Source organism: Dryobates pubescens, chromosome 38 (assembly GCF_014839835.1).
Source record: "Dryobates pubescens isolate bDryPub1 chromosome 38, bDryPub1.pri, whole genome shotgun sequence".
Classification (NCBI taxonomy): domain Eukaryota; kingdom Metazoa; phylum Chordata; class Aves; order Piciformes; family Picidae; genus Dryobates; species Dryobates pubescens.
In genome coordinates this window covers 3,322,702-3,344,304 of record NC_071649.1, presented here as the reverse complement: position 1 = coordinate 3,344,304, position 21,603 = coordinate 3,322,702, and the positions used below count along the sequence as shown (strand labels likewise).

At 42.9% G+C, this 21,603-nt stretch overlaps 1 protein-coding gene across 1 annotated transcript in view; it reads left to right on the top strand.

Moving 5' to 3' along the window:
* Window positions 1-21,603, top strand: part of ARPP21 (cAMP regulated phosphoprotein 21) — a 110,429-nt gene that overhangs the window by 10,245 nt on the left and 78,581 nt on the right. The window contains exons 7-11 of the mRNA XM_054177163.1: window positions 2,464-2,614; window positions 3,782-3,860; window positions 5,150-5,209; window positions 6,152-6,292; window positions 20,710-20,818. Of these exons, the coding sequence (XP_054033138.1) occupies window positions 2,464-2,614; window positions 3,782-3,860; window positions 5,150-5,209; window positions 6,152-6,292; window positions 20,710-20,818 (540 nt within the window). The remainder of the gene's footprint in view (window positions 1-2,463; window positions 2,615-3,781; window positions 3,861-5,149; window positions 5,210-6,151; window positions 6,293-20,709; window positions 20,819-21,603) is intronic.

The following is a 21,603-nucleotide window of genomic DNA, read 5'->3' as shown; positions in this document are numbered from 1 at the left end:
TTAATGATTGTTTTCTCCTCATGGTTTACAAAGCACAGGGACTTACTTACCAGAGAATGTACGGTACATTGCCAGAACTACTGAGTATGGATTGTACTGCAGACTCGATGTTTGTATTTATATTTGAACACTTGCCTTCATTTTCCTGTACAGGGAAAAAAAAACAAACCAACTTGTTTACCTGTATTACTTGATCTTGAAGCGCTTACCTGATGGTTCACTATGTCCTTACTTAAAAGGAATGTTGCCTTTAATGTGATCCTGTTGACCGAGAAGTGTATTACTGCAATTTGAACATTTATTTTGTTGTTCACTTATACTTAACCTTGTATCAATGTATTTATTAACACTGTATTTTGTTATTAAAAAAAAATCAATAAAAATCTAAGAAAATACACAGCAGCTTGCTTTCACGACTCCTACAGCCGTGTGTGTTTCTTCCAGTGCAAATACAGAGGTATTCTGTTCCATGTAAGACATCTATCTACTGTATGTCCATATGTGTGCTCATGTGTAAAGTCTGTCATTTTTTTTCCTCTTGTGAGTGCAGTTTAATGACCACTGTGAAGGTTAGGATTAACATCCTGGGAACAGCGTGGCCAGTTACATTTTTCTCCTGGTTTGAAAAGCCAATGGCACTGTCACTCTGCTTCAGGCAGTGCAAGGAATCAGAGTTACCTTTTGGGGTCTTTTGGCAGCCCTTGATCCAAAGTTTGTTGTTTCAATGAGAAACTGAACTGCTATAGGTTATAGTCCTCTGAGTACAACCCAGGAGATTAGAAAACACTTTTCTGTGCGTCCTGACCTCAAATGACCAAGAGTGCCCACTCCTTCCCCATTTAAGCTCAGCTTTTGCCTAACATTGTCAGCCAAAACTACCAGAAATAGGGGTTAAGGACGGCAGGTCAGGTTAAGTTTTGGCTGTAGGGCTTTGTTTCTCTTTTACAGTGCTTCTCATCTCAAGTCTTTTGTGCCACACTCCACCGAAAGCAAGTAATGGTTGAGGAGAGAAATTCTCAAGTAATGTCCTACTGTGGCATGTTGATGCTGGTATCTTGTTCTGTTAGGATCTTGTCTTAACACATGTCATGGTGGCTAATTTGTAGTTCTTCAAAAAAAAAGAAAAGGCAAAACCCTACAATTCTTACCAATAATTGAAAGCATCTTTTGAGTTCCTAATGGTCTTGTTGCTTTAAAAAACAGACAAGCAAACACCAGCCCTGTAAAGTTTTGTATTGATCTCTTTTTTTTGTTTGTTTTTTTTCTGTATGCTAGTATCATTTGAAAAGCTATGGAGGAAAGGAATTTACTTTCATGTTTCTCCAGGTCTGGTGAGTTTGGTTTTCATTACCACAATGCCAAAAAAATGATCAGGCTTGCAGGACTCTCTTCTGTTAAATACAACTGCATTAGCAGGGAGTTCTGTGATAGCTTAATTCGATGTACACTACTTAAAAATATTAATATTACTTTGGCCATTTATTTGGGTTTTTTTTTTTCCTCCAAAGGATATCAACACAGAAGAAGTCCTTCAGTTTTGTCCAACCAGATTGGTATTTCTTGAAATAGATAAATTATGCCTTGGTAACATCAAAATAAACCCAGTTAGTGTTCTGGTAAAACAAAGCCAACATAAGGTGATGTTGTAAGTGGGAGCTAACAAATCAGAAGATGCAAAGCAGCTTGAATTTAGTTTTTGAAGCTGAAGAATGTTTTTGAAAGGGACTTAGAGCCTCAGAATTTTCAAGGGTAAAACTCGTGATGCCTTGGAGAAGTTCACTTACCACAACTTGCTTGACAGCTGTAGTGTATGTTTCACCCCCTTGGCTAGAGGCATGTTTGCACATGCCTTTAAACACCAAGTAGCTGAGAAGTTAGTAAGCCCTCTCATACACAGCTGAGTTCATCATTAGCTGACACTTTTCTACTCTTAGAGCCTGAAAGCTTAGTTGGGCTGATGCTGCATTAAGATCTCTAGAACAGTTCAGATGAGCCTTCAGGATTTTCTAGTGAGGGGAAGGAAGTCTGATTTTGAGATGTGGGCCCATTCATCATCATTTACCATGTGTATTATTTATTAAACTGAAAAATTACTTAAAGCCCACAGAAAATATATTTTACTATTCTATACAGTCTTAAGTGAGAGTTACTGAAGAATGGAATAATCTGGTCCCTTTAATATATGTAGACTAAGAGTTTATAGTATTCAACTATTAGGGAAGAAATACACTTACCACTAGAATTGGGCCTCTAAGATGTCCCTTATTCTCCTGGGGGGAAAAAAAATATGAAAATAAGTTTTCAAATAGGGAAAGAAATGTATCTGGCTTCAGCTTTTCTAGCTACACACATTTTAACACAAATCTCTGCAGGTTGGAAGCTCCCTAAATCTGGCCCTAAATTTGTCTGTCTTTTTTTTTTTTCTTTCCCTTTTCTTCTCCCCCCCCTCCCCCCCCCCAACAGGAATCAATCCAGCTACAGCTTTCAAGTTTTCCTAGCTTGCAAGAAGAAGATAAATGTAGTAAAGATGACTCCGAGAAAGAAAAAGAGAAGGATAAAAATAAAGAAAAAGATAAAAACAGTGAAAAAAACAAGATCAGAATGTTGTCAAAAGGTGACTTTAAGAATATTTAAATTGCTTTAATTGCTGTTAAAAAGGACTGTGTGTTTTTCTAACCATGCATTTCTTTGTTTGGGTGTAAATACACAGTAGCAGTGTTCCCCAGTGTGGTTTTGCAGCCTTCCAAACAGAGGCCATTAATTTTCTTTAAAGCAAATCCTGAACTGTGTTGCTATAAACACATCTGTATGTAAATATATGTGTGATTATATAGTGAGTCTAAGACTCTAATCATTTGTTTGCTCCACTAATGATAATATTGGCATGTCACTTGTGCAATGTAAGCAGTGGAGAGCAATCCTCTTCCTGCTTGTTCTTCTCTCTTGGAGAATTTTGCTTATGTGCTATAAGGGAACCCATTCATGACCTTTAACTTGCATTGCAATCTATTGCCATCACCTCCTAAGACTTCAGAAAAGGTCTTGTGCCTGAATTTGCTATTTAAAAGCCATTGTTTTAACCTGGTATGAAGTTAGAGTATAATCTCTCAGAAATAAGGGTTGCTTACCTGGGAGTGGATCCGCAGCTGGTGTGAATTGTCAGTTGGCTTCAATGGAGCTCTCACAGTTCACGCCAGCTTGAGGATCTGGGTGGACTTTTGAGTCAGGAGATAGAGCAGTGCTGAAAAATGAGTTCTGCTTGCTGTCACGCATCCCTATTACCCACCCACTCCCAGGCATCACGGGATTTATTCTGCTAATGCAAATAGAATTCCCATTGGCACGATGCCTCATTTGCCATGTGCGCAGCGCTGTCGAGTGAGACAGACTGAGATGAATAAAAGCTGGGGGTTTTGTGTTGGGGTTTTGGATTTTTTTCATTTAAAAAAAAAAAAATATTATTTAGTAGTTCTAAGGAAGAAGTTAGCAGGGTCTTGAGGGGCACTGAAAGTTTCCTCTGCTTTCAAATGGCCAGCAGCTTCTGTGGGTATCTGATTTTGGTGCTACATTCTCAGCAGAGCGGTGCACAGGGATGGTGAGCACCCACCCAGTGCTTCTGAGCCTAGATCTTTCTTGGCTGAGCTCCAAATGAACATTTTCTTTCAGAGCATATGCTTTCAAATTGTTACTGGGAAATGGGTTTTGATTCATAGCATAGCTTAATTGGAATGGTGGAAATGAAATAAGTGAATTGGGGGGGGTGTTTGTTTTTCTTTTACAGATTGCAGTCAAGAGTATACAGACTCAACAGGCATAGATTTGCATGAGTTTCTCATTAACACACTAAAGAATAACCCCAGGTATGTATTTTCTGCATTACAGCTGGCACTCCTGAAACTATAGCTGGTGGCCTTTGAGTTCCTGTAACTGTACACTGTGTTATTATTACTTCTGGAGATGGGTCTGAGGGAAAATGTAAAGGAGGTAGGCTGCTAACTGAGGAAAAAGTTATGAAAACTCATCAACCTCTACTCCTCTGTCCAGTCATCCATTATTTAATTTCACTATCAGCCATGTCTGGTTGTTTCCTTACCTTCTTGCATATAGCTCTACATGATATTAGCAGTAATGTCTTATACCCATTACAGGTAGAGATTTGTATAGGATTATAAAGCAGCTTCCTTTGGGCAGTGCTGTACACAGTTAAAACCCTATGCGCACTGCCAGCTTCTGCTCTTGGTATTCTTGCAGTTGTCATTTGGAGCAATGAGTTCATCTCATCATTAAATTTGCCTCTAAATGTGTAAGGAATGAGCATTTTCGTACACTGATGTTCAAGGTTTGTTTCAGTTGAATCCATTCAATAGGTACCATATCATTCAGCAGCTATAGGTGAACTAGGAATAACTGGGCACCTAACAGCTTGCATAGCCTCTGGTGTAGCTGCTCAAAATGAGAAAGTGCAAAAGAACAGTGTTGGACTCTGTCAGGCTTAGAAAAAGATAAATGAGTGTGTGGAAACATGCTGGGGAAAATTTTGAATGTTTTCAACAGGAGATCTGGGGAGGGAAAAGCAACATCTGAGACCGTCCAGTTGAAAACAATGTATTTTGACTGAGAAATGCTGTGGCATTGTCTCCTGGGAGCTGTAGTTCAAAGGTGGTGTTCTGCATTGTGCTCTCTTACCAGATTAGATATGCCCAGGCTTCTTGCCTGCAGATCAGTGCCTTGTGTATCAGACAAAACATTGACAATTTCTGTGGGTAGCAGCTCTCTTGTGAAAGAGCTGGGCTCGCTGCAAATCTTATCTTCCACAGAAAAACCAGGGGTGAAAAAAAAGACCATAGCTATCCATAGCAGTCAGAGTCTTCCTATACAATGCATTGATCACAGCCTGCTGTGGCTGGAGGCACTCTCAGAATATAGCTGGGCTCAAGAGAGAGCTAAATTTGTCCCTCGTGTCAGCAAAGGTGCAGCAAAGCAGGCTGGGGTCGTCTTTAGATGTGCCAGGGCAAAGCACCTTTCATTTTGAATCAAGCTAGCTGACAATGCTTGCAAAATTGCCTTACAAACGTCGATGGGTGCAGCTTTTCATCTCAAATGTCTCTTGGTAGTTGATGCTACAGATCTTTACGTTTCTTTTTGACAGGGATAGAATGATACTCTTGAAAATGGAACAGGAAATTATTGATTTTATTAGTGACAACAAGTAAGTCCAATTCCACACTTGGTTATTAAATCAGGCGCGGGTGAAGCGATGGGAACTGTTTTGAGGGACCCGAGCCCTCTCACTGGCATGCTGCAAAATCAGCCTTTTATTTCCTGGCACATGGTGGTACTACTTAAAATACAGTAGAGATGAAAAAAAAAAAAGCCAAAAAAACCCCCAAAAACCAAAACCCCATCACAAAAACCCCAAATCAAAGCCACCTTTTGCTTTTTATTATTTCATAATTGCATTTGATTCACCCATTTCAGTCCAGAAATACCGTTACAGATTTTAGGGCACAGGATGATCAAATGCACTACCTGACAAGTTTCCCTGTGTGCTGTGCTATCCTAATGTGCTGGAAAATAAAACTTAGATTGAGTGGAAGGATTCTTGCTACCACATGTTCTTGATAGTAAAATGTTTCTGCAGCTTTAAAAACAAGCAAACAAAAGCCAAAAAGAGAATCAGAATAGCAGCAGAGGAAGAAATTGTGCTGACAAGAAATAAGCCTTTTTTGTCAGTAAGAGAGGAGAATAGGAGTATTTGCCAAACTGGAGCTTTCCAGCATCACCCTGCATCTGACCTGCAGGAGAAAGGCAGGAAGCTGCTGCCAGCGTCTCAGCAGATCTGCAGGGCTGATTGTGCAGCGAGCATGAGTGTGTGCATGGGATCTGGGGACAAATTCTTCCCAACAGACACCCTGAAGTGTGAGCTTTTCTGTGCCTGAGTAGCACGTGGAAATGTGCTGATTAGAAACTCTAAAAATAATTCCTGTATCTCTTCTGCCTCCTTGTAGCAAACATTTATATATCGGTGCACAAGGGCAGTTTTCAGTTAGGTTTGCATCCCCTGGAGTAGCAAATGCATTGCTCTTTTGATTCAGTTACAGCTCAGAGGGAAGTGCAATCGTCAGTGTGATTTGTTTTCACTTTTCCCCAGTAATCACTATAAAAAGTTCCCTCAGATGTCATCATATCAGAGGATGTTAGTGCACAGAGTGGCAGCTTACTTTGGCATGGATCACAACGTGGATCAGACTGGAAAATCTGTAATTATCAACAAGACCAGCAATACCAGGATGTAAGTAGCACCACTGTTGTGTTTGCCCTTGTTCCTTTTCACAAGAGCCTGGTCTGGGCCGTTTACTGTGTGGCATATTTTTTGTTTAATTCATTTTTTTAATTTTTATTTTTTTTTTTTGGTAGCCAGAGTGAGTGCTGTTTGTTGCTTCTGGGGTGGGAGGGGAGGAGGACAGGGCTCTCGGTGTGATGTTATTGAAGGATATAAAGATATGTGAGGAGAAATCGACCAAATCTGTCTCTTCCAAGAAACTTAAGGCAGTATCTTGGAATGTGGCTTACCCTGGCTTCCCAGTGCCACCACTGTACCACAGAAATGAGCTGGCTGCTTTACCTGTCCCCTGATAGCATACAGCTGTATCCTAGATAACCCAAGTGTATTTGAAAGATTGCCTCTTCCCTTGTTCTGGCTGTCCCTGCTTCAAGAGTTGTTTTCTGCCCAACCTGATTTAGTTCCTCTCCACCACCTGCCACCGTTTGTTCCCTTTTCCTCCTCTTCTGCCCTCCCAGTCCCACTTTGTTTTCTCTTCAAATCTCATTGTTTGACCACAGAATTTTTGTGGGATATGAATTCCTTCTGATGGTTCAAATGTGTTGCGGAGTTCCTGGCAGATTAAACTTTCCTTTATGCTTTGTGCTGTCTTATGTGAACCTGTATGAAGCTAGCAAAAGCTCAGTATGAAGTTCCCTGGCTGGTGTAGCAAAGGTCCAGTCCTGTGTCCTTACCTAATCGGCATCACTTGTTCTGCTGAGCACATGTATTAACCATCATGGACTGTAGCTTTCCTCTCCCTCTTTACCTATAAACTACATCATGAAGAGGAAGTAATTACAGCTGGATAATGAGGTTTTGGTATCTGGTATGGGAACAGGAAAGCTCCATTTGAAAATTGTGTGCTTCCTACATTCAATTAGTAGGAGAAATAAAAACATTTGTTTCATTTACATATCCAGTAGTTAGGTGGTGTGTGTAGATGCAGTTGCAGAGAGTTCTGTTTTGGTTTTAGTTTCTCCTGGAGAAGGCCAGAAGGACAACCTCATTTTGCAAGATCAGAACCTGAGCCACACACGTTGGTATTGATGTCACGGAGCCCTAAAAGTCTTCCTTGTGTGTGAAGGAAATTTAAGATCATGGATGATTTATTTTTGGTACTTTTCAGGCTACCCCTGAGGTCTGCTGCCACCTGCAAGCCAACACCTAGACACTGATGTTTTTAAAGGCCTGAATAGAGTGTGCACTAACATTCTGATTGTCAGGAGTCAAGAGAATTACAGTAGCTCAATAAAACTAATACTCAGGCTGCTAAGGCTTAGCCTCAGGGTCTGGTAATATCTTCCCCTGTGCAAGGGCTGTGTTTGGATCTGAATTTAAAAGAAACAAACAAGAGCTGGGTGTGCAGCAAACCAGTGGTCATTTCTGAGCTGTAAATGGGGGGGTGTGTGTGTGTGGAAATTAAGTCTGCTCTTGAACAAAAAGACAGTCACTGGTATTTGAATGTTTTATAGGCATTCCTCTCTCTTTGCAGTTCTCCCTTTTCCCTTCACATCCGTGTCACTTCTGCAGTGCCCCGACTGCTGCAGATCTCTTCACACAACCTTGCCTTCTCCTGGTTGACTTGCTAATGTGATAATACCACATTAGTAACTGAGAATGCCTTGCTTGGCTGGGTGGCTGTCAACACAGAGAGAGGTGCTGCTGGAAGCCCTGTTGCAAGTGCTTGTCCTGTGCCTCTGGTGAGGACACTGAAGTCTTCTTCCACAGTCAGAGCTCTGTACAAGTGCCCTGGTGAAGCTGTGGCTGCTCCTGTGGTGGGGATGAGCAAGGCTGCTGGCCCCGCATGGGCTGGTATCCGTGTGGGCAATCAGGACGTTGCAGGAGTAAAACAAATCCAATGACCCTTTCAGCTGTGGTCTTGTGAGGTGGAGGGGAGGCACAGAGCCAGACAAATTGGTTTTGACACCATTCCTGCGTAGTTCTCCCAGAAATAAACACAGGGCTTCGCCCTGCTGTGTGACTGTGAGTACAGCTGGTTTGCCAGCACCACACAAACTGCAGATGGTTTCACTTCTGCAGTGATTTGGTGCCTGGTAACTGGATTATGTGAGGCTCGTGTTGCATTGTGGTGCTTCCAGTGTGTTATTTGCGTTATTCTGATACTGCTGTAAAATAAAGCTTTGTAGAAGTAGCTCTCTTCATAACTGGAGGAGATGACATGTTGTTTGGGTTCTGGTTTTGTTTTTAAAGCATCCCTGGCTGTGACAGAAAATAGATTGTTATTATCCAGCTTGAATAAGGGCTGATGAGATTTTGCTATCTGCAGCAAACGTGGTGTAAGTTCCACATCTGACAGCGTCCAGTGCTATTTCGTGTCTCCTGCATTTCAGTACTCTGAGCAGGCAATTTGGTATGGTTCAGAATCAACACCAAACACTGGGAATGTGTTGACTCTATTAATTACTGCTTGAACAGTATCCAGAATAGCAGAGAATGTGGAAAGCAGCTGAGATACTCTTGAACGTGGTTATGTTGTGCTGTAAGCCTGAGCCTTGATGGTTTTATGTGGCTTTATGGGGGCCCCACAGATACTCTGAAGATTTGCATTTTGACAAGGTTACCTCTTTATGGCTTATGATTTCCAGAGTACTGTAGCCACATGCTGTGCAGAGAGAAGAGTATTCTTGCATACTCCAGAACTCATAAATCCTGCACTAGCTGTGACTGGTGTGTGTATGCTTGTTTGGGAAGAGCATCTGATGCTGCAGAGGCACTGTGTGGGCTCAGATAAGCACCTTAGGCTTATTCCTCTGGCCGAGGGAAGGGCTGGTGTCACATCTCTGCTCACATTCACAGGCAGTGAGTTGTTCCTGGCTCCAGGCAGTGAGCTGCATTTATTCTGTTTATCAGAGAGCTCCCATGCTCACTGCCCATGGGTGCTTAGAGGCACAAGTGTCAGAAGAGTTGATGGCTCTGAGATGGAAGGGGTATAGAAATATCTGAGGGCTGAGTGTCAGGAAGGAAGGGACAGCCTCTGCTCGTTTGCACCCTGTGACAGGACAAGGGGCAATGGATGGAAACTGCAGCACAGGAGGTTCTGGAGCAGGCTGCCCAGAGAGGTTTATGGAGTCTCCTTCTCTGGAGCCTTTCCAACCCCGTCTGGATATGTTCCTGTGTGACCTGTGCTGGATTCTATGGTCCTACTCTGGCCGGGGGGTTGGGCTGGAAGATCTTCAGAGGTCCCTTCCAACCCCTAACATCCTGTGAGCCTGTTGGAAGGATCTGGTAACGATGCTACTGTAGAGTCAGCACAGTACAGAGCAAGGTCTGTCAAACTGGGGGCAAGGCTGGGAATGGAATGGCTGGGAGCATTTAATTTCTTTTACCAGGTGACCATCTTAGGGCATACATCTGCTGCTGTGTCCCTGTGCCTATGAAGTGCCTGCTTTTAAGGGGTTTGGAATTTGAGAAAGTGCTGTTGAAGAGGCTGCAGGTGGAAGGAGGGCTTCAGCTTCTCTGGTCATCCATGGAATAGTGGATTTGGAAAACAAAGTATCTTTCCATATTACTTTTTTTTTCTCCCCAGTTAAGACTAAGTTAAAAAAGGAGAATAACTTCAAAAACCAAATAGCATTTCCTGGGGTCTTCTATCATTAAAAGTCCTGCTTAATGAACTTGCCCAGCTTTGGAAATCTTATCCTCAACAACAGACGTGGGAGAGGTTGATTAGAAAATGAAGGAGGGGTTTTCTTGTTGTTTTGACTATAAAAAAAGTCAGAAGGCTCAAATACTACTTAAAAATGGGAATTCTGCTTTGTTTTCAGGATGGAGCTGCTCTTGTGCAATGGTTGCAATGTGTATTTGTTGGTCAGTCCGTGTCTGCCTGTCGCCTCTGAAAAGACACAGAAATGCACAGGCCTCTTAAGAGAGTGAAATATGATATAAACACGAGTTTGGAATTGAGGCAATATGTTGGACAGGGCCTCCCAAATTGGAGCCAGAAAGAAAGTCTATGTGCCACCTTCTGTTCTGTGTATGCCTCATAATTCCTATCAAATCCCTGGAAGTACTTCAGAGCTTTTTGCAGAGCTGCTCATATGATTACACATAGCAGTTCAATCAGATTCATTCATTGGGCTATCTGTGGATAGGTGGAGAAACGTAGGTGAAGTGTGTTTGAGGTGCTTGGGAAATGAGAAGGGTTTTCATTTAGTTGAGATCATCACCCCTGTGACAAGAATGTCTGTACCATAGCCCACGCCTGCACTCCTGTACAGCTTTATATAAGCATGAGTGGCAAGGCTTATCAGGACTGAGAAGGTGGCTGTGTTTAGACATTTTCCGACATGCTGAGGGTGTAACATACCTATTATGAACTTTATACCAATACTCACAGCTTCAGTTATGACTAATAGTTGTTGGTTTTTTATCCGAGAGCATCGGGAGCTATGATCCTTGTAACATTCAGCCTTCTTCCTACTCTGTTAGTATGGAAATGTTAATATAGCCTTGGCCCAGTCAGAGGTTTCTTGGTGCCTTTAAGATGCCCCAAATGCTTTGGGCAGTACTAAGATGCTATGTTTGGTACAGGTGTTCCTTAGAATCTAGAGCTGAACTGTATCAGTGGAAGGGAAAGTCATATGAGGAGAGGCTGAGGAGGCTGGGGTTGTTTAGCCTGGAGTCATCTTAGAGGGGACCTTAGCACTCTACAACTACCTAAAAGGAAATTGTAGTCAGGTGGGGGGTATCACAGTATCACCAAGGTTGGAAGAGACCTCAAAGATCATCAAGTCCAACCTGTCACCACAGACCTCACGACTAGATCATGACACCAAGTGCCACGTCCAATCTCCTCTTGAACCCCTCCAGGGACGGTGACTGCACCACCTCCCCAGGCAGCCCATTCCAATGATGAATGACTCTCTCAGTGAAGAACTTTCTCCTCAGCTCAAGCCTAAACTTCCCCTGGTGCAGCTTGAGACTGTGTCCTCTCGTTCTGGTGCTGGTTGCCTGAGAGTAGAGACCAACTTCTCCCAGGCAACCAGTGACAGGACAAGAGGGCATGGTATGAAAGGCTGATTAGGCACTGGGATGGACTGCCCAGGGAGGTGGTGGAGTCGCCATGCCTGAAGGTCTTTAAGAAAAGATTGGGGGTGGCACTTGGTGGCAGGGTTTAGCTGATGTTGTGGTGTTAGGTCATAGGCTGGGCTTGATGATCTCAGAGGTCTTTTGTAGCCCCAATAATTCTGTGATTCTGTGAGACCTAATGCCCAGTATGTACTTTGAATAACCTACCTCACAGTTTATGTCAAACAATCTGTGTCATTCTGTCTCCTCTTTTAGAGGCAGTCTGAATTGCAGGAAAGAAGGGAAGTTCTCTTTAGGTTTCTGTTGTGCATACACTGAGGAACATTGCTGTAGATAACATCCATGGCAGTAGAGTATGCTTCACTAATTTCACCATGTGAAGATGAAAATCTCAGCTTTTGTGAAGGGTCCTACTGACATGTCAGCAAACTGTCCCCCACTCAGCACTGACAATTGCAGTAAGGCATAGTTTCTAGACAGCTTTTCTTTTTTCTTTTTACAGTAGGCTGAAGTGCCAAGAAGAATTCCTTGAGATGCCAAGTATTAGTTTCTAGAGCATGCAGGAAAATTTGCCTTTCCCCTTGACTGAATGAGGTACTCAGAGTAAATGACTTTAATTTCTTTGAAGCAGTCGTTTGCTGATGGCAAAGACAGGAGGTTTTTCACACACTATTTGTAACAGCTCTTTTGCAGTTGGCTCTATGGTAGTAGTTACAACTGTGTCCCTGAATGCATATAACTATTTTGTCACATCTCAGAGCAGTTCTCTCTTTGCTCAAGCCTTTGGAGCACAATTTTGGGTTTTACACTCCTTGTTGTAATACAGGAGGAATAAGGTATTGCACCTGCATTTAAGCATCTTATGCATTGATTACCATATCTATACAAAGAGCAGGGTTCTCATGAAAGCAGAATTGCCTCTATGACCATTCTTTCTGTTGGGTGTGTTTTTCCCCACTGGAGTCTTGCATTGTCTTTCTTCAAGGACTCAGCTCCATTCCTCTGTTTCCTACTTAGTTCCCTCTGTCCCATCTGCATTACAGAACAGTTGCTCCTTGACTGCTAAGAAATAAGCAGAAGCTGGGAATATTTCTACTTCCCCTCTAGTTTACTGTTGCTGTTGCCCAATCCCTGTGCCATGTGTTTCAAATGCAGCACAGGAGATGTATGCAGCTAAAATGGGAAAACATTATGGCTGAGAAATAACACTGCAATTGGCAAAGGCATTGTGTGCAGGTTTGAGAAGAACTCCTACATTGTGCACCTAAGAATTGTGAGAGCAACATCAATAAAACAATAATGCACAATAATGACTTTCTGGAGCTACATAGTAACATGTGTGGCATTTGCATGACAAATTATCTTGGTTTTCATGGATTTTATTTCCTTTTTGAACAAAAATAATCTGATTATTTCTGTCTGGCATTAAATGAGGAACATGATTTGGAAAAAAACTTCTTTCTCTTGTTTGGTTGGTTTTTTTCTCAGCCCAGTAGTAATCGTGTTTAAGATGCCAGGGTCCAGTGTCCCAGCAGGCATTGCTGTGATGCTTAGGTTTTAGCCTTTAGCTCAGGAAATGTCTGTCTTCAGCCGTGGTCTGAGCTTCCTTGTGCACTGCAGTGCCTCAGGTTTTCCTGCCCGATGGTGGAAGATTGCTTCTCATTTATCCAGTCCCATGGTGATAGGAGACATAATTCAGGGCATACATATGTTAATGGCTGCTACAGATTTTATCAGTCGCTTACTATTATGCTACAGGCATTTGTTTCAGTTGCAACTGTTCTGCTAAATGCTTTATTTCAGGTTGTGCACATTCATCGATTTGCTGCTTGATGCTCATCTGGAAGAATTTAGGCTTTTGGGTGTTTTGGTTTTTTGGTTTTGTTTTTCTTTCTTCCAGTCTCTGCTTGCTGTTTGGATTTATTTTTTTAGCATGTTTATTTTCTGTATTTTCTTGATACTGGAATTAGCTTTTTTCCTGAGCAAGCATTCTCTCATTTTAGTCATATGTTTGGTTTACAATGAAAGATACACAAGGGGAAAAAAATGCATCTTGGTACACTTGAAGTTGAGCTGCATTTGACCCTTAAATACTGGCTTCATTCTTACTTCAGTCAGTGTTAAGCCATATACAGGACTGATGGAAGTGACTTACTCTGTAAATGAGATGTTAGGGTTAATGAATCAGATCTAATAGCTCCAGGATTAAATTTTCATCTAATCTAATTTATCAGAACTAAATTGTTTGTAATTAAGGTGGACATGTACTTTGCAGGTGTTCTGTAGTGTAATGAGATATTAGTTAAGCATTTATCAGAAGCCCTCCATGGTATTGCTCTTTCTCTCTTTCCTTTTTTTTGTTTTCCCTTGCAATCACACCACTTATACTATTAAGTTTTGACAAACCTAGAAGGTTATTGTCACCAACTCTGTGTGGGGAGATGGGAGGTTACCCAGGAAGAGAGTGCTATGGAATAGCAAGTAGGTAATTTGGTTGAGGGAAGCTCTTCCGTGTCTGAGTAATTAACACATATCTCGATGTGTTCGTCCAAGCTGCAGCAGGAAAGTGCTCATTAATCGAGATGCTGTGGGGTCATTTTTACTTCCAAATCACTGGAGAGACATCTAGAGATCTGAAATGGACCCTGTGCTTTCCTCACAGGTAACTGTATGTCAGTAGTAGGTGAAATAATGTCTTAAAGTCTGAGCGGTTGAGAAATGAGCTGCTGGTACATGAGCAAGTGGATTTTGGAGGTGGTCCAAATTGGTTTTAGTAATTACCTTTTATGCTTCTGTTGCCTGCCTCCAGTTTAATGTAGTTTAATGACATGATCACTAGAAATGAAGAAGTATCTTGAGCTCTGGAAAACCTTGGGTCTCTATAAGCAGAGTCAGCTGTTTCTCCTCTCTGTTTCCAAGGTAGCCTCGTGAGGGTGGCATACACAAGTCTTTGTGCTAATGACAGGGAAAATGTTCATGGCCTGAAGTGAAAATAAGCACAAGAACTTTTCATGGCATTAATCTGTATGCTTGGGGCATTTCACTAGGTTCTTCAATAGCTAGTTGGCTTTTGGACAACCATCTTGCCTTTGTTGGCAGTATTCCAGTCTTCAGCTGGCTTCCTTTTTCTCTTCCTTGATAAGTTTTGAACTTCTAAGACAGATAAATGTCATTTTAAGTAGATCACAGCAGTTATGCAAGAGTGTAATTTTCAGCCATGAACAGAGTACACCACATCCTTAAAATCAAATATTAATGAATTCTGTAATAAACTCTGCTACCACTTACCAGCCTCAACTAGCTGGCAATAAATTGGTGCTGCACAAGATGTTCAGTCTCAATAGACATCTTTAATATCAAGAACTAAATCAAATCCAGGAGAGTGGGAGAAGAGAAAGCAGGTCCCTCAGGTGCAGAAATAATCTTAGCTTGATCACAGGAGAACAGCAGAGCCTTTGGAAGCACCTAAAGTGGTCCCTGCTTGAGAATGGGCATTGCACTTCAGCCCTATCTAGTTGAAGAGCTGGAGTGCAGTGCAGCATTGGCCTGCCAGAGTCTCCAGCACCAGAGCAAGAGGACACAGTTTCAAGCTGCACCAGGGGAGGTTTAGGCTGGATGTTAGGAAGAAGTTCTTTGAAACAGCATAATTTTGATTGAAACAGCATAATTTTCTGGAATGAATCTTTAGGAAAGCTTGTGAGGGTTGTGTGATGCTATCTCAACATTGATCACGTTCTTTAAACACTGTCTACTTTGAAAGCCTTCAGGATCTAGGCTCTGCTTGCTCCACACCCAGAATAACTTGATATGGAAGAGATTCAGTGTGCATCTATCCATCCTGTTGCCTTGAGCTTCACCATGGCTTTTGTAGTGGGGAGTGCCACCGGTGCCAGTGCCACTGAAATCATGCTAGTGGGGTCCTAGGACAGAGCATCTTGAAGGTTGGGTGAGAGTGAATGAATAAACCTCACAATTGCTGAACAAAAACACTCAGGGGAACATTACTCCTATGTAGCCTTACTGGCTCTTGCTTTCTGTCCTGCCAGACTTCTCTGCAACTCCAATGTGAGAGGGAGAATGCCTGCCAACAAAACTTGTGACTTTTCACATCCTTGTTTAGTAATAAATACAGAATGTGGTGTCCTGAGAAACAATATTAAAGAATATACAGTCTTTAACTAGGGAAAATAAATCTTTTGGTATGCATGCAGCATCTCTGCCCTGCAGATTGCAGCACCTTGAAGGTACCATCTTGCATAGAGTTGGGTGGGGTTTTTTTTGTTTGACGGATTTAAATGTTCTCTTGCCATCATAACAGAAGTTCTTAGTGACTCATACTATAAAAGCAGCAATCTGTTAATGAGGCATTTACCTTCAAGTGCTTGAAATGCCATCTTGATTGGCTTTAAATTGTGATAATATAACTGCATTGTACTTTAACAATTATCTGTATTTCAATTCCCACACTCACTTTTTGAAACTGTGTTTTAGCATTCATCATACCCTAAATAAATGAAACCTATTTGAAGGCTGTAATTCTGGGCTCTCATTCTTGAAAAACATTGTTCTGCATTTCATCAAATAACCTGAAGGGCTGGAATTCTGCCATTTATCGTGAGCCTGGGACCTTTTGACAATGATGACGTTTGCTTCCGACTTCTGTAAATTCAGCACACGTTCCCGTGCCTCCACGATCAAAACAGTCATTTGTACTGCAGATAATAAGAGTTCTGGCCCACCAGGTAAAGCAAAGAAATAGTAATCCTCATGCAGTGTGGCTATGGTGGCAATGCAGAGCCCGAGGAGAGCCTGCAGCACGGTGAGCAGATGCAGGAGATGCTGCCAAACCAGCAAAGCAAGGCAGGCCAGCATACGGCGTCACAGCGTGCATCCACAACAGAGGCCAGCATGATGCTGGACTGAGCAGTTGCTTTAGTTAAAGGCAAATAACAAGGAAATGCTGTTCAGCCATCAGAACACCTGCATTAGAGTGCCCTAAATCTTCACAACTTCTCAGAATCCTGTCGGTAACAGTTTCTCCTCTCCTCTCACCATCTCCTGGCTCTCCTGGTGGCGTCCTTGTACCAGAGCATTTTGGTAGCTGTTTGGTTTGCTAGGTGATGATTCTGTGGGTGCTCAGGGATGGTCTTCTACCTGGTTCAGGCCCCATTACCCTACCTACCTTTCACTTGGTGTTGCCTTTCATTCAGCAGAGGAATATCAACATTCTGTCTCCTTTACCTGCTCTGAATGAGCTGCCAATGCAGAGCTCGGTTTTTCAGGCTCTTGCTCGCTGCAGCTGGCTCTGCTTTTGAACTGCCTTTCCTATGTTGCCTTCCTTCTGACAGCTGCTGTGCTGTTACCTGTGAGGCTTTTGCAGATGAGCTGCACTGCAGCACTTGCTGGGTGTGTTTGATTGCATTGGGCAGCTGTACTGGCCAGCCCAGCCTTTCCACACCTGGTGATGTTGCTTGTTTTGAAAAGCATCTTGCAAGAGCCTGTGCACTGTGGTGCCGTCAGAAACACGTGCCTCATAATCAAGATTTCTTTGCTATATAGAAGTTAGCTCTGGCAGTACCAGACTCTTAATGTGCTCTGCTATTATGGTGACTTGAGTCTTCAGAACCAAGCATGCAAAGCTGATGCTTGTCTCTTTCCATTTGTGCTTTTGGTGTGGTATCTGTGTTTCCTGCTGCTTAGACAGTTATTTCAGAGCTAATTAGCTCATTCCAAATGAGTGCAGCTTTTCTTTCTCCCCTCTACCCCCCAGTATTTAATTTCTTGCCTCCCATGTAAATAGAGGTCTAAGAAACTGCATTAGTTTGTGTTTAAACATGACAGGCACAAGGAAATGCCCTGAGACTTCCTTACTCCATGTATTCTGATAGCCATTATCACTCTGCAATGCATCTATGAAATCTGTCAGTTGATTAAAGAGTGAACACCTGGTTAAGGTATGCAGGGTTTTAGGTTTTTTTCATTACTACTTACAATGGCTGACTAGGAATCAAAAGCATTAAATGAGGGAAGTCTTCTTTAAAAGTCCATATAAAAAAATATGCCTGAGGGGCAAACTCTGGCTTTTGTCATACAGAGATAAATTGAGAGGAACTCTACTGAAGTAAATGAAAGTAGCTTACATTAAAGTCACTGTAATAATAGTTGGGGGGGGGGGGGAAGATCTTATGCTGGATGTTGCTATTAAAATCTTTTCTATGTGTCCAAAAGGACAAAGGTGGGGGTTTTTTGCTGCTTATTCTGGCTCTACCATTTCCAAAATAGAGGTTTCATTGCAAGGAATGAGTCCAGACAAGTGTCTTCGAGGCCTTGTTTAAGTAAGGATTGCAGATGCCTTCATTATCTTTGCATAACCCCACCTTACACTGAGCTGCAGAATGCATTTGGTTGGAAGGGACCTTGGAGATCATCTGCTCCAATCTCCCCACCATGGGCAGGGACACCTCTCAACTAGACTCAGCTAACTTCAGCTTGAACAGCTCCAGGAAAGAGGCATCCACAGCCTCTCTGGTAAGCCTGTTCCAGACTCTCACCACTCTCCTACTGAAGAACTTCTTACTAAGATCTAGTCTAACCCTGCACTCCCTCAGCTTCAAACCATTCCCTCTTGTCCTGTCCCTTGACACCCTAATGGAAAGTCCCTCTGCAGCCTTCCTGGAGGATCCCTTCAGCTATTGGAAGGCAGCTCTAAGGTTACCCCATTTATATTTCTTTCAACTCAGTGTCCTTTTCTGATTTTTTTTCAATGTTTGAGGAGGCCATGCAGGTTGGCATGAAGCCTGAAGGTGCTTGTTGCTGTGGTATATACTATTTCTCACTTGACAGTCTTGCCTCAGGCTTTGCATCCTTATTAACCGAGCTGGTGATGCAATTTGCAGCCTCACTGCTAGTCTGGGTCACCATTACCAGCGACGACTGGGAGAGAAGGAGCTCGTTCTGGTAGTACCATGGTGCTCCATAATGCTCTGCACATGCAGAGAGTCTTGCTGCCCAGGCAAACTTCTTTTCACAACGGGAGATTAATCACTTACTGGGCTGGTAGAATCATTTTATCAAGAGGCACGTTTTGGATCACTAGTTTAGGCTCGTGGCTTGATCTCACGCTTCTCCTATTATCTTTTGACAAGTGGTAACAATTTATAAATAGTAAATGAAGTGAAAATGAGATTTAAGAAATGTAAATAATGCTGTGAAGTATGAAACCCATGCTGCTCAAATATATTAGCAGTTGGAGGAGACATTTTCCCAAATTGCCTATTCAAGTTGTTTTGCTTCTCTAGTTTTTGATGACTTTTTTTCCCCTTCCCTCTGCATTTTAAAACCCCAGTTATTTATTGTGCTTGGTGTACAGTTTATTAGATGCTTAGCAGAGAGTTCACAGCCATCAATTTTACACTGTAGTGCAACTGCAGAAACTTTATCTGTGCTTTAGGATATAAAACCGGGGGGGAGGGGGGAAATAGCATTTCTTAGCTGGTCCTGTCAAAGCAAAATATGTGAGGGAGTGAATCTTCATTTCTGGCTGTGCAGACAGGTCTCATTAATGGGAGAAAAGGCAGACCACCACACCTAGCAATCCATTAAGGGCGCTTTGTAGCCTTTCTGTTCATGAGCAACCATCACAAATGACCAATTAGGTTAGAAAACTATTGCCGTGCTCCTCTGGGCTTCCCCGGAAGGTGGGGAGTAGGGCATCCAGACAGCCTGCTGACTCTCATCTGTGAGGGCTTTACATCCATTAGTGCTGGTGTCTCTGGGTGATGGACAAAGGCTTCCTGAGTGCTCAAAATCTGTGGAAATGGGGCTTTTAGTTTGGTTGCTTTGTCACTAGAGTGCAAATTGTGAGCAGAAGTGGGAGTCACGCACAGAATCACACAGAATTGTCAGGGCTGGAAGGCTCATCTAGATCCAACTCCATGCAGAGAGGCAGGAGAGCTGCTGCCTCTTAATATCATCTTTCTAGTGGTGCAGTATAAATGTTTGCTGTGCCTCTGACAGGGAATGGTACTGGACTGTAATTATGGCTTGCATGTGTACTGTATTTTGATTTGAGATTCGTTGCTGATTAGTTAGGTGCAAGCCTGTAACAACAAAATAGAGGCTGATTTACACATCTGGTTTCATTTCCCATCCTGAAATGAGGTGAAGCTGAGGTGAACCTCCTCGTAGAGGAGGTTACTTACTAAGTCACAAACTTCTGTAAATTCTGCCTTCTGGTTTCTTCACAATTGGTCCATTCCTGTGAGTGGAAGCTTAGTCCGTTGTTGTTAGGTTTCTAGATGTGAGGATGTCTAGAACACATAATAGAAGGTTTGTGGTCCCTGACAGAGACCTTGTGGTGTGACACAGCATATTACTACTCTTAAAACAGAACCCCACAGTTCGTGCCCCTCAGCTGAATGATAGCAGTGTATGGATCCCAACTCATTCCTTGAGGCTGGTGGTCACCCTCTCAGCTTTGGTGGGGCTTAAGATGTTATGGGTTTGGGTCTGGGTGCAGTCTGGAGTGTTTCTTGTTGACAGCTATGAGATAACTAGCGGTGACCAGCTGGGTGAAATGAGCTGCTTCTAAAGCTTTGATTCTTGCGCAAGGGGAGGTGACGTGAGATGCTGCTTTTTGTGCAGGGTAAAAGCGTGCAGTGGCATCCTACCAGCTTACAAACCTGAAAGCGTTGAGCTTTTAATGAGTGGCGGTTGGCTTTTAAACTAAAAAGATGAATTCCTGGATGTTTTTTGATCGGTGAACTCATTGATACTCTATGGTTGTTTGGGGTATTTTCCCCACTTAACGGTGATGAGGTAACATTTTGTTGAAGCAAAACTCCACCAGTCCCTCCAATTACTGTTTTCGTTTACTAGGAGTGAGCAAACTCTTGGTTTTGTTCTTAAGCTTGCTCTCAGTTTTTCCTTTACTTCCAAAGGTGGATTGGCTTCACCAAGCAGCAGTGCTGCAGGAGGTGACAGCTACCGAAGGAAGCAAATTAACATACAGTATGTTAATTTGTTTTCTCTGTCCTTCAGTCACGGCGAGGAGAGCCTAAATATTTCAGTGACTGAGACTTTGGATTCCCGCTCCTTGCCACACAACAACAACAACAACAACAAAAGCTATTTATAGCAATAGCAGTTAGCAGCGATACGGCAGCCTCAGACAGCTATAGGCAGCGTCTCCTTCTGACCACCAATGTTAACTGCTGTTGGTTAACTGCTGTTGCACTGAATGCCTCTGTGAAAAAACAAAGAGCACTGAGAAAATAAAGATCAAAGCAGAGCCAAAAGAAAGATTTTTTTATTGCTATGTTTTACTTTGCTGGCAGACCAGAGCAAAGGTTTTCTGAACATTTAAAAGATGAAAAAGGTGAAGAATCCCAGAAGCGATTTATCTTGAAGCGAGATAACTCTAGTATTGATAAAGAAGACAATCAGGTTGGTTCTCGGTTCGAGAGTTGCTGAAATTTGTTCTGTTTTTGAAGGTGGGCTGACTGATGTTATTGTTGTTCTTTTGTTGTTGCTCTTCTCCTCCCCTGCCCTCCTGCCCCCCCCCTCCGCCCTCCCCGCCTCCTTTGCCGTACGTACCACCGCGGGGAGCGTGGAGCCCCAGCGTGGCCGCTTCAGCCGTGGCAGTGTGTGGGGTTGCATGGGTGGTTTGCTTGGCGCAGGACTTGCTGCATGCCCACGGGAGGGGGAATGCCAGCGGCTCTGGGCTGCGCGGAAGGCTGTGTCAGTCGCATTTCCCAGTGTCTAACTACGGCAGCTGCTCCGCTCCCTGCAGCTCCCCCTTTCCGCTGTACCCATTCAGAGATGGATTGCAGTATGGATCGACAATAAACTTCGATGCAGCCCAAAACAAGAGAGAGGGGAAAAACACAAAGAGAAACATTAAAAATACAAAATGCCCCTAACAAACATGTGATGGTGAGGCCAGGTGCATCTTCTAGTTCTGGGGGTTTTTTATTTTTTTTTTTTTAAACAAAAGATCCTAAATTAAGTTTTGACTAAAAAGAAATGGTCACCTTTCTCTTTCAGCTCCCTCCCTCCTCCTGTCCCCTCACCACCTTTGACTGTCTGTGTAACTTACTTGCTTGTCGTGCATGTACCGTGGCAGACGTTCCCCCTCTGTGTTGCCTGTGCCATAACACTACCTGACCTTAGGTGAGCCTGATGAGTAGGGGAGTGCCAGGGACCTGTGTGTGTTTGTGCTGCCTTTAGAA